Source organism: Coturnix japonica, chromosome Z (assembly GCF_054131305.1).
Source record: "Coturnix japonica strain WE chromosome Z, WE-NBRP24, whole genome shotgun sequence".
Classification (NCBI taxonomy): domain Eukaryota; kingdom Metazoa; phylum Chordata; class Aves; order Galliformes; family Phasianidae; genus Coturnix; species Coturnix japonica.
Window position 1 is genome coordinate 3690637 of NC_140702.1, and position 16725 is coordinate 3707361.

The 16725-nt window shown below is 52.3% G+C and overlaps 1 protein-coding gene and 1 long non-coding RNA gene across 2 annotated transcripts in view; one reads left to right on the plus strand and one right to left on the minus strand.

The window, feature by feature from the left end:
* LOC146753557 (uncharacterized) overlaps positions 1–16725 on the plus strand; it is a 127201-nt gene that overhangs the window by 8737 nt on the left and 101739 nt on the right. The gene's annotated exons all lie outside the window — the stretch shown is intronic.
* Positions 13366–16725, minus strand: part of LOC146753558 (uncharacterized) — a 29962-nt gene continuing 26602 nt past the window's right edge. The window contains exons 4-5 of the mRNA XM_085529251.1: positions 14758–15748; positions 13366–13433 (exon numbers count right to left, since the gene is read on the minus strand). Coding sequence (XP_085385377.1) covers positions 13366–13433; positions 14758–15748 — 1059 coding nt within the window. The remainder of the gene's footprint in view (positions 13434–14757; positions 15749–16725) is intronic.

A 16725-nucleotide genomic window follows, 5' to 3' on the forward strand; every position in this document is an offset into this window, starting at 1 on the left:
AGTATACTTATACATATAATATATGTATATATAAATGCAGACTGCTACTGTCCAAACGTTCGGCTCCCCCAGATTTTCCTGGGGGTTGGAGCATTCCCGTTTGGGATTTCGGTGTGGCCACAGCTTTGTCCCCATCTCCTGGAGCTGTGTGAAGTTTTTACCCAGACGCTTGCCGAGTGCTCCAAGTTGCTCTGAAGCTTCTGGCACGCTTAATCACCGTCACTTTCTGCCCCTCTCCTGCTGCCTGGTCTCTCTTCGTCATCAGTATCCAGCAGGAGATCACGAAGCCCTGGAGGCACGGTGGTATCCAGCTCATCATCTGAAACTTCTTCCACCAGATTGGAAGGAACCAGTCCTCTTGTGCCGTCTGTCAGCTCTCCCAGAAACCAGCCATCCTCATCCATGTCTCCACAGATGTAAACGTATTGTCCAGCTGTCAGTGGAAGCTCGTTTTCTGGGTCCTCATTCGGGCCCTCAAAAGGATTGTAGCTGTGACGAGCTATGAATCTTCGTATTGGTGGTGATGGTCTGCGACAATGCATGATGCAGACTGCCGCTGTCCAAACGTTCGGCTCCCCCAGCTTTTCCTGGGGTTTGGAGCATTCCCGTTTGGGATTTCCGTGCGGCCTCAGCTTTGTCCCCATCTCCTGGAGCTGTGTGCAGTTTTCCTCCAGACGCTTGCCGAGTGCTCCAAGTTTGATGTCAGCCTGCTGGACACTCTGCAGCTTCTGGCACGCTTCATCACCATCACTTTCTGCCCCTCTCCTGCTGCCTGGTCTCTCTTCGTCATCGGTATCCAGCAGGAGATCACGAAGCCCTGGAGGCACGGTGGTATCCAGCTCATCATCTGAAACTTCTTCACCAGATTGGAAGGAACCAGTCCTCTTGTGCCGTCTGTCAGCTCTCCCAGAAACCAGCCATCCTCATCCATGTCTCCACAGATGTAAACGTATTGTCCAGCTGTCAGTGGAAGCTCCTTTTCTGGGTCCTCATTCTGGCCCTCAAAAGCATTGTAGCTGTGACGAGCTATGAATCTTCGTATTGGTGGTGATGGTCTGCGACAATGCATGATGCAGACTGCCGCTGTCCAAACGTTCGGCTCCCCCAGCTTTTCCTGGGGGTTGGAGCATTCCCGTTTGGGATTTCCGTGCGGCCTCAGCTTTGTCCCCATCTCCTGGAGCTGTGTGCAGTTTTCCTCCAGACGCTTGCCGAGTGCTCCAAGTTTGATGTCAGCCTGCTGGACACTCTGCAGCTTCTGGCACGCTTCATCACCATCACTTTCTGCCCCTCTCCTGCTGCCTGGTCTCTCTTCGTCATCGGTATCCAGCAGGAGATCACGAAGCCCTGGAGGCACGGTGGTATCTAGCTCATCATCTGAAACTTCTTCCACCAGATTGGAAGGAACCAGTCCTCTTGTGCCGTCTGTCAGCTCTCCCAGAAACCAGCCATCCTCATCCATGTCTCCACAGATGTAAACGTATTGTCCAGCTGTCAGTGGAAGCTCGTTTTCTGGGTCCTCATTCGGGCCCTCAAAAGGATTGTAGCTGTGACGAGCTATGAATCTTCGTATTGGTGGTGATGGTCTGCGACAATGCATGATGCAGACTGCCGCTGTCCAAACGTTCGGCTCCCCCAGCTTTTCCTGGGGGTTGGAGCATTCCCGTTTGGGATTTCCGTGCGGCCTCAGCTTTGTCCCCATCTCCTGGAGCTGTGTGCAGTTTTCCTCCAGACGCTTGCCGAGTGCTCCAAGTTTGATGTCAGCCTGCTGGACACTCTGCAGCTTCTGGCACGCTTCATCACCATCACTTTCTGCCCCTCTCCTGCTGCCTGGTCTCTCTTCGTCATCGGTATCCAGCAGGAGATCACGAAGCCCTGGAGGCACGGTGGTATCCAGCTCATCATCTGAAACTTCTTCCACCAGATTGGAAGGAACCAGTCCTCTTGTGCCGTCTGTCAGCTCTCCCAGAAACCAGCCATCCTCATCCATGTCTCCACAGATGTAAACGTATTGTCCAGCTGTCAGTGGAAGCTCGTTTTCTGGGTCCTCATTCGGGCCCTCAAAAGCATTGTAGCTGTGACGAGCTATGAATCTTCGTATTGGTGGTGATGGTCTGCGACAATGCATGATGCAGACTGCCGCTGTCCAAACGTTCGGCTCCCCCAGCTTTTCCTGGGGGTTGGAGCATTCCCGTTTGGGATTTCCGTGCGGCCTCAGCTTTGTCCCCATCTCCTGGAGCTGTGTGCAGTTTTCCTCCAGACGCTTGCCGAGTGCTCCAAGTTTGATGTCAGCCTGCTGGACACTCTGCAGCTTCTGGCACGCTTCATCACCATCACTTTCTGCCCCTCTCCTGCTGCCTGGTCTCTCTTCGTCATCGGTATCCAGCAGGAGATCAAGAAGCCCTGGAGGCACGGTGGTATCCAGCTCATCATCTGAAACTTCTTCCACCAGATTGGAAGGAACCAGTCCTCTTGTGCCGTCTGTCAGCTCTCCCAGAAACCAGCCATCCTCATCCATGTCTCCACAGATGTAAACGTATTGTCCAGCTGTCAGTGGAAGCTCGTTTTCTGGGTCCTCATTCGGGCCCTCAAAAGGATTGTAGCTGTGACGAGCTATGAATCTTCGTATTGGTGGTGATGGTCTGCGACAATGCATGATGCAGACTGCCGCTGTCCAAACGTTCGGCTCCCCCAGCTTTTCCTGGGGGTTGGAGCATTCCCGTTTGGGATTTCCGTGCGGCCTCAGCTTTGTCCCCATCTCCTGGAGCTGTGTGCAGTTTTCCTCCAGACGCTTGCCGAGTGCTCCAAGTTTGATGTCAGGCTGCTGGACACTCTGCAGCTTCTGGCACGCTTCATCACCATCACTTTCTGCCCCTCTCCTGCTGCCTGGTCTCTCTTCGTCATCGGTATCCAGCAGGAGATCACGAAGCCTTGGAGGCACGGTGGTATCCACGCCATCATCCGAAACTTCACATATATATATATCATTTATATTATTTTATATAGTACATAATATATAGTATTATGTATATAGTATACTTATACATATAATATATGTATATATATATGCAGACTGCCACTGTCCAAACGTTCGGCTCCCCCAGCTTTTCCTGGGGGTTGGAGCATTCCCGTTTGGGATTTCGGTATGGCCACAGCTTTGTCCCCATCTCCTGGAGCTGTTTGAAGTTTTTACCCAGACGCTTGCCGAGTGCTCCAAGTTGCTCTGAAGCTTCTGGCACGCTTAATCACCATCACTTTCTGCCCCTCTCCTGCTGCCTGGTCTCTCTTCGTCATCAGTATCCAGCAGGAGATCACGAAGCCCTGGAGGCACGGTGGTATCCAGCTCATCATCTGAAACTTCTTCCACCAGATTGGAAGGAACCAGTCCTCTTGTGCCGTCTGTCAGCTCTCCCAGAAACCAGCCATCCTCATCCATGTCTCCACAGATGTAAACGTATTGTCCAGCTGTCAGTGGAAGCTCGTTTTCTGGGTCCTCATTCGGGCCCTCAAAAGGATTGTAGCTGTGACGAGCTATGAATCTTCGTATTGGTGGTGATGGTCTGCGACAATGCATGATGCAGACTGCCGCTGTCCAAACTTTCGGCTCCCCCAGCTTTTCCTGAGGGTTGGAGCATTCCCGTTTGGGATTTCCGTGCGGCCTCAGCTTTGTCCCCATCTCCTGGAGCTGTGTGCAGTTTTCCTCCAGACGCTTGCCGAGTGCTCCAAGTTTGATGTCAGCCTGCTGGACACTCTGCAGCTTCTGGCACGCTTCATCACCATCACTTTCTGCCCCTCTCCTGCTGCCTGGTCTCTCTTCGTCATCGGTATCCAGCAGGAGATCACGAAGCCCTGGAGGCACGGTGGTATCCACGCCATCATCCGAAACTTCACATATATATATATCATTTATATTATTTTATATAGTACATAATATATAGTATTATGTATATAGTATACTTATACATATAATATATGTATATATATATGCAGACTGCCACTGTCCAAACGTTCGGCTCCCCCAGCTTTTCCTGGGGGTTGGAGCATTCCCGTTTGGGATTTCGGTGTGGCCACAGCTTTGTCCCCATCTCCTGGAGCTGTGTGAAGTTTTTACCCAGACGCTTGCCGAGTGCTCCAAGTTGCTCTGAAGCTTCTGGCACGCTTCATCACCATCACTTTCTGCCCCTCTCCTGCTGCCTGGTCTCTCTTCGTCATCAGTATCCAGCAGGAGATCACGAAGCCCTGGAGGCACGGTGGTATCCAGCTCATCATCTGAAACTTCTTCCACCAGATTGGAAGGAACCAGTCCTCTTGTGCCGTCTGTCAGCTCTCCCAGAAACCAGCCATCCTCATCCATGTCTCCACAGATGTAAACGTATTGTCCAGCTGTCAGTGGAAGCTCGTTTTCTGGGTCCTCATTCGGGCCCTCAAAAGGATTGTAGCTGTGACGAGCTATGAATCTTCGTATTGGTGGTGATGGTCTGCGACAATGCATGATGCAGACTGCCGCTGTCCAAACGTTTGGCTCCCCCAGCTTTTCCTGGGGGTTGGAGCATTCCCGTTTGGGATTTCCGTGCGGCCTCAGCTTTGTCCCCATCTCCTGGAGCTGTGTGCAGTTTTCCTCCTGACGCTTGCCGAGTGCTCCAAGTTTGATGTCAGCCTGCTGGACACTCTGCAGCTTCTGGCACGCTTCATCACCATCACTTTCTGCCCCTCTCCTGCTGCCTGGTCTCTCTTCGTCATCGGTATCCAGCAGGAGATCACGAAGCCCTGGAGGCACGGTGGTATCCACGCCATCATCCGAAACTTCACATATATATATATCATTTATATTATTTTATATAGTACATAATATATAGTATTATGTATATAGTATACTTATACATATAATATATGTATATATATATGCAGACTGCCACTGTCCAAACGTTCGGCTCCCCCAGCTTTTCCTGGGGGTTGGAGCATTCCCGTTTGGGATTTCGGTGTGGCCACAGCTTTGTCCCCATCTCCTGGAGCTGTGTGAAGTTTTTACCCAGATTCTTGCCGAGTGCTCCAAGTTGCTCTGAAGCTTCTGGCACGCTTCATCACCATCACTTTCTGCCCCTCTCCTGCTGCCTGGTCTCTCTTCGTCATCAGTATCCAGCAGGAGATCACGAAGCCCTGGAGGCACGGTGGTATCCAGCTCATCATCTGAAACTTCTTCCACCAGATTGGAAGGAACCAGTCCTCTTGTGCCGTCTGTCAGCTCTCCCAGAAACCAGCCATCCTCATCCATGTCTCCACAGATGTAAACGTATTGTCCAGCTGTCAGTGGAAGCTCGTTTTCTGGGTCCTCATTCGGGCCCTCAAAAGGATTGTAGCTGTGACGAGCTATGAATCTTCGTATTGGTGGTGATGGTCTGCGACAATGCATGATGCAGACTGCCGCTGTCCAAACGTTCGGCCCACCCAGCTTTTCCTGGGGGTTGGAGCATTCCCGTTTGGGATTTCCGTGCGGCCTCAGCTTTGTCCCCATCTCCTGGAGCTGTGTGCAGTTTTCCTCCAGACGCTTGCCGAGTGCTCCAAGTTTTATGTCAGCCTGCTGGACACTCTGCAGCTTCTGGCACGCTTCATCACCATCACTTTCTGCCCCTCTCCTGCTGCCTGGTCTCTCTTCGTCATCGGTATCCAGCAGGAGATCACGAAGCCCTGGAGGCACGGTGGTATCCAGCTCATCATCGGAAACTTCTTCCACCAGATTGGAAGGAACCAGTCCTCTTGTGCCGTCTGTCAGCTCTCCCAGAAACCAGCCATCCTCATCCATGTCTCCACAGATGTAAACGTATTGTCCAGCTGTCAGTGGAAGCTCGTTTTCTGGGTCCTCATTCGGGCCCTCAAAAGCATTGTAGCTGTGACGAGCTATGAATCTTCGTATTGGTGGTGATGGTCTGCGACAATGCATGATGCAGACTGCCGCTGTCCAAACGTTCGGCTCCCCCAGCTTTTCCTGGGGGTTGGAGCATTCCCGTTTGGGATTTCCGTGCGGCCTCAGCTTTGTCCCCATCTCCTGGAGCTGTGTGCAGTTTTCCTCCAGACGCTTGCCGAGTGCTCCAAGTTTGATGTCAGCCTGCTGGACACTCTGCAGCTTCTGGCACGCTTCATCACCATCACTTTCTGCCCCTCTCCTGCTGCCTGGTCTCTCTTCGTCATCGGTATCCAGCAGGAGATCACGAAGCCCTGGAGGCACGGTGGTATCCAGCTCATCATCTGAAACTTCTTCCACCAGATTGGAAGGAACCAATCCTCTTGTGCCGTCTGTCAGCTCTCCCAGAAACCAGCCATCCTCATCCATGTCTCCACAGATGTAAACGTATTGTCCAGCTGTCAGTGGAAGCTCGTTTTCTGGGTCCTCATTCGGGCCCTCAAAAGGATTGTAGCTGTGACGAGCTATGAATCTTCGTATTGGTGGTGATGGTCTGCGACAATGCATGATGCAGACTGCCGCTGTCCAAACGTTTGGCTCCCCCAGCTTTTCCTGGGGGTTGGAGCATTCCCGTTTGGGATTTCCGTGCGGCCTCAGCTTTGTCCCCATCTCCTGGAGCTGTGTGCAGTTTTCCTCCAGACGCTTGCCGAGTGCTTCAAGTTTGATGTCAGCCTGCTGGACACTCTGCAGCTTCTGGCACGCTTCATCACCATCACTTTCTGCCCCTCTCCTGCTGCCTGGTCTCTCTTCGTCATCGGTATCCAGCAGGAGATCACGAAGCCCTGGAGGCACGGTGGTATCCAGCTCATCATCTGAAACTTCTTCCACCAGATTGGAAGGAACCAGTCCTCTTGTGCCGTCTGTCAGCTCTCCCAGAAACCAGCCATCCTCATCCATGTCTCCACAGATGTAAACGTATTGTCCAGCTGTCAGTGGAAGCTCGTTTTCTGGGTCCTCATTCGGGCCCTCAAAAGGATTGTAGCTGTGACGAGCTATGAATCTTCGTATTGGTGGTGATGGTCTGCGACAATGCATGATGCAGACTGCCGCTGTCCAAACGTTCGGCTCCCCCAGCTTTTCCTGGGGGTTGGAGCATTCCCGTTTGGGATTTCCGTGCGGCCTCAGCTTTGTCCCCATCTCCTGGAGCTGTGTGCAGTTTTCCTCCAGACGCTTGCCGAGTGCTCCAAGTTTGATGTCAGCCTGCTGGACACTCTGCAGCTTCTGGCACGCTTCATCACCATCACTTTCTGCCCCTCTCCTGCTGCCTGGTCTCTCTTCGTCATCGGTATCCAGCAGGAGATCACGAAGCCCTGGAGGCACGGTGGTATCCAGCTCATCATCTGAAACTTCTTCCACCAGATTGGAAGGAACCAATCCTCTTGTGCCGTCTGTCAGCTCTCCCAGAAACCAGCCATCCTCATCCATGTCTCCACAGATGTAAACGTATTGTCCAGCTGTCAGTGGAAGCTCGTTTTCTGGGTCCTCATTCGGGCCCTCAAAAGGATTGTAGCTGTGACGAGCTATGAATCTTCGTATTGGTGGTGATGGTCTGCGACAATGCATGATGCAGACTGCCGCTGTCCAAACGTTTGGCTCCCCCAGCTTTTCCTGGGGGTTGGAGCATTCCCGTTTGGGATTTCCGTGCGGCCTCAGCTTTGTCCCCATCTCCTGGAGCTGTGTGCAGTTTTCCTCCAGACGCTTGCCGAGTGCTTCAAGTTTGATGTCAGCCTGCTGGACACTCTGCAGCTTCTGGCACGCTTCATCACCATCACTTTCTGCCCCTCTCCTGCTGCCTGGTCTCTCTTCGTCATCGGTATCCAGCAGGAGATCACGAAGCCCTGGAGGCACGGTGGTATCCAGCTCATCATCTGAAACTTCTTCCACCAGATTGGAAGGAACCAGTCCTCTTGTGCCGTCTGTCAGCTCTCCCAGAAACCAGCCATCCTCATCCATGTCTCCACAGATGTAAACGTATTGTCCAGCTGTCAGTGGAAGCTCGTTTTCTGGGTCCTCATTCGGGCCCTCAAAAGGATTGTAGCTGTGACGAGCTATGAATCTTCGTATTGGTGGTGATGGTCTGCGACAATGCATGATGCAGACTGCCGCTGTCCAAACGTTCGGCTCCCCCAGCTTTTCCTGGGGGTTGGAGCATTCCCGTTTGGGATTTCCGTGCGGCCTCAGCTTTGTCCCCATCTCCTGGAGCTGTGTGCAGTTTTCCTCCAGACGCTTGCCGAGTGCTCCAAGTTTGATGTCAGCCTGCTGGACACTCTGCAGCTTCTGGCACGCTTCATCACCATCACTTTCTGCCCCTCTCCTGCTGCCTGGTCTCTCTTCGTCATCGGTATCCAGCAGGAGATCACGAAGCCCTGGAGGCACGGTGGTATCCACGCCATCATCCGAAACTTCGCATATATATATATCATTTATATTATTTTATATAGTACATAATATATAGTATTATGTATATAGTATACTTATACATATAATATATGTATATATATATGCAGACTGCCACTGTCCAAACGTTCGGCTCCCCCAGCTTTTCCTGGGGGTTGGAGCATTCCCGTTTGGGATTTCGGTGTGGCCACAGCTTTGTCCCCATCTCCTGGAGCTGTGTGAAGTTTTTACCCAGACGCTTGCCGAGTGCTCCAAGTTGCTCTGAAGCTTCTGGCACGCTTAATCACCATCACTTTCTGCCCCTCTCCTGCTGCCTGGTCTCTCTTCGTCATCAGTATCCAGCAGGAGATCACGAAGCCCTGGAGGCACGGTGGTATCCAGCTCATCATCTGAAACTTCTTCCACCAGATTGGAAGGAACCAGTCCTCTTGTGCCATCTGTCAGCTCTCCCAGAAACCAGCCATCCTCATCCATGTCTCCACAGATGTAAACGTATTGTCCAGCTGTCAGTGGAAGCTCGTTTTCTGGGTCCTCATTCGGGCCCTCAAAAGGATTGTAGCTGTGACGAGCTATGAATCTTCGTATTGGTGGTGATGGTCTGCGACAATGCATGATGCAGACTGCCGCTGTCCAAACGTTCGGCTCCCCCAGCTTTTCCTGGGGGTTGGAGCATTCCCGTTTGGGATTTCCGTGCGGCCTCAGCTTTGTCCCCATCTCCTGGAGCTGTGTGCAGTTTTCCTCCAGACGCTTGCCGAGTGCTCCAAGTTTGATGTCAGCCTGCTGGACACTCTGCAGCTTCTGGCACGCTTCATCACCATCACTTTCTGCCCCTCTCCTGCTGCCTGGTCTCTCTTCGTCATCGGTATCCAGCAGGAGATCACGAAGCCCTGGAGGCACGGTGGTATCCAGCTCATCATCTGAAACTTCTTCCACCAGATTGGAAGGAACCAGTCCTCTTGTGCCGTCTGTCAGCTCTCCCAGAAACCAGCCATCCTCATCCATGTCTCCACAGATGTAAACGTATTGTCCAGCTGTCAGTGGAAGCTCGTTTTCTGGGTCCTCATTTGGGCCCTCAAAAGGATTGTAGCTGTGACGAGCTATGAATCTTCGTATTGGTGGTGATGGTCTGCGACAATGCATGATGCAGACTGCCGCTGTCCAAACGTTCGGCTCCCCCAGCTTTTCCTGGGGGTTGGAGCATTCCCGTTTGGGATTTCCGTGCGGCCTCAGCTTTGTCCCCATCTCCTGGAGCTGTGTGCAGTTTTCCTCCAGACGCTTGCCGAGTGCTCCAAGTTTGATGTCAGCCTGCTGGACACTCTGCAGCTTCTGGCACGCTTCATCACCATCACTTTCTGCCCCTCTCCTGCTGCCTGGTCTCTCTTCGTCATCGGTATCCAGCAGGAGATCACGAAGCCCTGGAGGCACGGTGGTATCCACGCCATCATCCGAAACTTCGCATATATATATATCATTTATATTATTTTATATAGTACATAATATATAGTATTATGTATATACTATACTTATACATATAATATATGTATATATATATGCAGACTGCCACTGTCCAAACGTTCGGCTCCCCCAGCTTTTCATGGGGGTTGGAGCATTCCCGTTTGGGATTTCGGTGTGGCCACAGCTTTGTCCCCATCTCCTGGAGCTGTGTGAAGTTTTTACCCAGACGCTTGCCGAGTGCTCCAAGTTGCTCTGAAGCTTCTGGCACGCTTAATCACCATCACTTTCTGCCCCTCTCCTGCTGCCTGGTCTCTCTTCGTCATCAGTATCCAGCAGGAGATCACGAAGCCCTGGAGGCACGGTGGTATCCAGCTCATCATCTGAAACTTCTTCCACCAGATTGGAAGGAACCAGTCCTCTTGTGCCGTCTGTCAGCTCTCCCAGAAACCAGCCATCCTCATCCATGTCTCCACAGATGTAAACGTATTGTCCAGCTGTCAGTGGAAGCTCGTTTTCTGGGTCCTCATTCGGGCCCTCAAAAGGATTGTAGCTGTGACGAGCTATGAATCTTCGTATTGGTGGTGATGGTCTGCGACAATGCATGATGCAGACTGCCGCTGTCCAAACGTTCGGCTCCCCCAGCTTTTCCTGGGGGTTGGAGCATTCCCGTTTGGGATTTCCGTGCGGCCTCAGCTTTGTCCCCATCTCCTGGAGCTGTGTGCAGTTTTCCTCCAGACGCTTGCCGAGTGCTCCAAGTTTGATGTCAGCCTGCTGGACACTCTGCAGCTTCTGGCACGCTTCATCACCATCACTTTCTGCCCCTCTCCTGCTGCCTGGTCTCTCTTCGTCATCGGTATCCAGCAGGAGATCACGAAGCCCTGGAGGCACAGTGGTATCCAGCTCATCATCTGAAACTTCTTCCACCAGATTGGAAGGAACCAGTCCTCTTGTGCCGTCTGTCAGCTCTCCCAGAAACCAGCCATCCTCATCCATGTCTCCACAGATGTAAACGTATTGTCCAGCTGTCAGTGGAAGCTCGTTTTCTGGGTCCTCATTCGGGCCCTCAAAAGGATTGTAGCTGTGACGAGCTATGAATCTTCGTATTGGTGGTGATGGTCTGCGACAATGCATGATGCAGACTGCCGCTGTCCAAACGTTCGGCTCCCCCAGCTTTTCCTGGGGGTTGGAGCATTCCCGTTTGGGATTTCCGTGCGGCCTCAGCTTTGTCCCCATCTCCTGGAGCTGTGTGCAGTTTTCCTCCAGACGCTTGCCGAGTGCTCCAAGTTTGATGTCAGCCTGCTGGACACTCTGCAGCTTCTGGCACGCTTCATCACCATCACTTTCTGCCCCTCTCCTGCTGCCTGGTCTCTCTTCGTCATCGGTATCCAGCAGGAGATCACGAAGCCCTGGAGGCACGGTGGTATCCACGCCATCATCCGAAACTTCACATATATATATATCATTTATATTATTTTATATAGTACATAATATATAGTATTATGTATATAGTATACTTATACATATAATATATGTATATATATATGCAGACTGCCACTGTCCAAACGTTCGGCTCCCCCAGCTTTTCCTGGGGGTTGGAGCATTCCCGTTTGGGATTTCGGTGTGGCCACAGCTTTGTCCCCATCTCCTGGAGCTGTGTGAAGTTTTTACCCAGACGCTTGCCGAGTGCTCCAAGTTGCTCTGAAGCTTCTGGCACGCTTAATCACCATCACTTTCTGCCCCTCTCCTGCTGCCTGGTCTCTCTTCGTCATCAGTATCCAGCAGGAGATCACGAAGCCCTGGAGGCACGGTGGTATCCAGCTCATCATCTGAAACTTCTTCCACCAGATTGGAAGGAACCAGTCCTCTTGTGCCGTCTGTCAGCTCTCCCAGAAACCAGCCATCCTCATCCATGTCTCCACAGATGTAAACGTATTGTCCAGCTGTCAGTGGAAGCTCGTTTTCTGGGTCCTCATTCGGGCCCTCAAAAGGATTGTAGCTGTGACGAGCTATGAATCTTCGTATTGGTGGTGATGGTCTGCGACAATGCATGATGCAGACTGCCGCTGTCCAAACGTTCGGCTCCCCCAGCTTTTCCTGGGGGTTGGAGCATTCCCGTTTGGGATTTCCGTGCGGCCTCAGCTTTGTCCCCATCTCCTGGAGCTGTGTGCAGTTTTCCTCCAGACGCTTGCCGAGTGCTCCAAGTTTGATGTCAGCCTGCTGGACACTCTGCAGCTTCTGGCACGCTTCATCACCATCACTTTCTGCCCCTCTCCTGCTGCCTGGTCTCTCTTCGTCATCGGTATCCAGCAGGAGATCACGAAGCCCTGGAGGCACGGTGGTATCCAGCTCATCATCTGAAACTTCTTCCACCAGATTGGAAGGAACCAGTCCTCTTGTGCCGTCTGTCAGCTCTCCCAGAAACCAGCCATCCTCATCCATGTCTCCACAGATGTAAACGTATTGTCCAGCTGTCAGTGGAAGCTCGTTTTCTGGGTCCTCATTCGGGCCCTCAAAAGCATTGTAGCTGTGACGAGCTATGAATCTTCGTATTGGTGGTGATGGTCTGCGACAATGCATGATGCAGACTGCCGCTGTCCAAACGTTCGGCTCCCCCAGCTTTTCCTGGGGGTTGGAGCATTCCCGTTTGGGATTTCCGTGCGGCCTCAGCTTTGTCCCCATCTCCTGGAGCTGTGTGCAGTTTTCCTCCAGACGCTTGCCGAGTGCTCCAAGTTTGATGTCAGCCTGCTGGACACTCTGCAGCTTCTGGCACGCTTAATCACCATCACTTTCTGCCCCTCTCCTGCTGCCTGGTCTCTCTTCGTCATCGGTATCCAGCAGGAGATCACGAAGCCCTGGAGGCACGGTGGTATCCAGCTCATCATCTGAAACTTCTTCCACCAGATTGGAAGGAACCAGTCCTCTTGTGCCGTCTGTCAGCTCTCCCAGAAACCAGCCATCCTCATCCATGTCTCCACAGATGTAAACGTATTGTCCAGCTGTCAGTGGAAGCTCGTTTTCTGGGTCCTCATTCGGGCCCTCAAAAGGATTGTAGCTGTGACGAGCTATGAATCTTCGTATTGGTGGTGATGGTCTGCGACAATGCATGATGCAGACTGCCGCTGTCCAAACGTTCGGCTCCCCCAGCTTTTCCTGGGGGTTGGAGCATTCCCGTTTGGGATTTCCGTGCGGCCTCAGCTTTGTCCCCATCTCCTGGAGCTGTGTGCAGTTTTCCTCCAGACGCTTGCCGAGTGCTCCAAGTTTGATGTCAGCCTGCTGGACACTCTGCAGCTTCTGGCACGCTTCATCACCATCACTTTCTGCCCCTCTCCTGCTGCCTGGTCTCTCTTCGTCATCGGTATCCAGCAGGAGATCACGAAGCCCTGGAGGCACGGTGGTATCCACGCCATCATCCGAAACTTCGCATATATATATATCATTTATATTATTTTATATAGTACATAATATATAGTATTATGTATATAGTATACTTATACATATAATATATGTATATATATATGCAGACTGCCACTGTCCAAACGTTCGGCTCCCCCAGCTTTTCATGGGGGTTGGAGCATTCCCGTTTGGGATTTCGGTGTGGCCACAGCTTTGTCCCCATCTCCTGGAGCTGTGTGAAGTTTTTACCCAGACGCTTGCCGAGTGCTCCAAGTTGCTCTGAAGCTTCTGGCACGCTTAATCACCATCACTTTCTGCCCCTCTCCTGCTGCCTGGTCTCTCTTCGTCATCAGTATCCAGCAGGAGATCACGAAGCCCTGGAGGCACGGTGGTATCCAGCTCATCATCTGAAACTTCTTCCACCAGATTGGAAGGAACCAGTCCTCTTGTGCCGTCTGTCAGCTCTCCCAGAAACCAGCCATCCTCATCCATGTCTCCACAGATGTAAACGTATTGTCCAGCTGTCAGTGGAAGCTCGTTTTCTGGGTCCTCATTCGGGCCCTCAAAAGGATTGTAGCTGTGACGAGCTATGAATCTTCGTATTGGTGGTGATGGTCTGCGACAATGCATGATGCAGACTGCCGCTGTCCAAACGTTCGGCTCCCCCAGCTTTTCCTGAGGGTTGGAGCATTCCCGTTTGGGATTTCCGTGCGGCCTCAGCTTTGTCCCCATCTCCTGGAGCTGTGTGCAGTTTTCCTCCAGACGCTTGCCGAGTGCTCCAAGTTTGATGTCAGCCTGCTGGACACTCTGCAGCTTCTGGCACGCTTCATCACCATCACTTTCTGCTCCTCTCCTGCTGCCTGGTCTCTCTTCGTCATCGGTATCCAGCAGGAGATCACGAAGCCCTGGAGGCACGGTGGTATCCAGCTCATCATCTGAAACTTCTTCCACCAGATTGGAAGGAACCAGTCCTCTTGTGCCGTCTGTCAGCTCTCCCAGAAACCAGCCATCCTCATCCATGTCTCCACAGATGTAAACGTATTGTCCAGCTGTCAGTGGAAGCTCGTTTTCTGGGTCCTCATTCGGGCCCTCAAAAGGATTGTAGCTGTGACGAGCTATGAATCTTCGTATTGGTGGTGATGGTCTGCGACAATGCATGATGCAGACTGCCGCTGTCCAAACGTTCTGCTCCCCCAGCTTTTCCTGGGGGTTGGAGCATTCCCGTTTGGGATTTCCGTGCGGCCTCAGCTTTGTCCCCATCTCCTGGAGCTGTGTGCAGTTTTCCTCCAGACGCTTGCCGAGTGCTCCAAGTTTGATGTCAGCCTGCTGGACACTCTGCAGCTTCTGGCACGCTTCATCACCATCACTTTCTGCCCCTCTCCTGCTGCCTGGTCTCTCTTCGTCATCGGTATCCAGCAGGAGATCACGAAGCCCTGGAGGCACGGTGGTATCCAGCTCATCATCTGAAACTTCTTCCACCAGATTGGAAGGAACCAGTCCTCTTGTGCCGTCTGTCAGCTCTCCCAGAAACCAGCCATCCTCATCCATGTCTCCACAGATGTAAACGTATTGTCCAGCTGTCAGTGGAAGCTCGTTTTCTGGGTCCTCATTCGGGCCCTCAAAAGGATTGTAGCTGTGATGAGCTATGAATCTTCGTATTGGTGGTGATGGTCTGCGACAATGCATGATGCAGACTGCCGCTGTCCAAACGTTCGGCTCCCCCAGCTTTTCCTGGGGGTTGGAGCATTCCCGTTTGGGATTTCCGTGCGGCCTCAGCTTTGTCCCCATCTTCTGGAGCTGTGTGCAGTTTTCCTCCAGACGCTTGCCGAGTGCTCCAAGTTTGATGTCAGCCTGCTGGACACTCTGCAGCTTCTGGCACGCTTCATCACCATCACTTTCTGCCCCTCTCCTGCTGCCTGGTCTCTCTTCGTCATCGGTATCCAGCAGGAGATCACGAAGCCCTGGAGGCACGGTGGTATCCAGCTCATCATCTGAAACTTCTTCCACCAGATTGGAAGGAACCAGTCCTCTTGTGCCGTCTGTCAGCTCTCCCAGAAACCAGCCATCCTCATCCATGTCTCCACAGATGTAAACGTATTGTCCAGCTGTCAGTGGAAGCTCGTTTTCTGGGTCCTCATTCGGGCCCTCAAAAGGATTGTAGCTGTGACGAGCTATGAATCTTCGTATTGGTGGTGATGGTCTGCGACAATGCATGATGCAGACTGCCGCTGTCCAAACGTTCGACTCCCCCAGCTTTTCCTGGGGGTTGGAGCATTCCCGTTTGGGATTTCCGTGCGGCCTCAGCTTTGTCCCCATCTCCTGGAGCTGTGTGCAGTTTTCCTCCAGACGCTTGCCGAGTGCTCCAAGTTTGATGTCAGCCTGCTGGACACTCTGCAGCTTCTGGCACGCTTCATCACCATCACTTTCTGCCCCTCTCCTGCTGCCTGGTCTCTCTTCGTCATCGGTATCCAGCAGGAGATCACGAAGCCCTGGAGGCACGGTGGTATCCACGCCATCATCCGAAACTTCGCATATATATATATCATTTATATTATTTTATATAGTACATAATATATAGTATTATGTATATAGTATACTTATACATATAATATATGTATATATATATGCAGACTGCCACTGTCCAAACGTTCGGCTCCCCCAGCTTTTCATGGGGGTTGGAGCATTCCCGTTTGGGATTTCGGTGTGGCCACAGCTTTGTCCCCATCTCCTGGAGCTGTGTGAAGTTTTTACCCAGACGCTTGCCGAGTGCTCCAAGTTGCTCTGAAGCTTCTGGCACGCTTAATCACCATCACTTTCTGCCCCTCTCCTGCTGCCTGGTCTCTCTTCGTCATCAGTATCCAGCAGGAGATCACGAAGCCCTGGAGGCACGGTGGTCTCCAGCTCATCATCTGAAACTTCTTCCACCAGATTGGAAGGAACCAGTCCTCTTGTGCCGTCTGTCAGCTCTCCCAGAAACCAGCCATCCTCATCCATGTCTCCACAGATGTAAACGTATTGTCCAGCTGTCAGTGGAAGCTCGTTTTCTGGGTCCTCATTCGGGCCCTCAAAAGGATTGTAGCTGTGACGAGCTATGAATCTTCGTATTGGTGGTGATGGTCTGCGACAATGCATGATGCAGACTGCCGCTGTCCAAACGTTCGGCTCCCCCAGCTTTTCCTGAGGGTTGGAGCATTCCCGTTTGGGATTTCCGTGCGGCCTCAGCTTTGTCCCCATCTCCTGGAGCTGTGTGCAGTTTTCCTCCAGACGCTTGCCGAGTGCTCCAAGTTTGATGTCAGCCTGCTGGACACTCTGCAGCTTCTGGCACGCTTCATCACCATCACTTTCTGCTCCTCTCCTGCTGCCTGGTCTCTCTTCGTCATCGGTATCCAGCAGGAGATCACGAAGCCCTGGAGGCACGGTGGTATCCAGCTCATCATCTGAAACTTCTTCCACCAGATTGGAAGGAACCAGTCCTCTTGTGCCGTCTGTCAGCTCTCCCAGAAACCAGCCATCCTCATCCATGT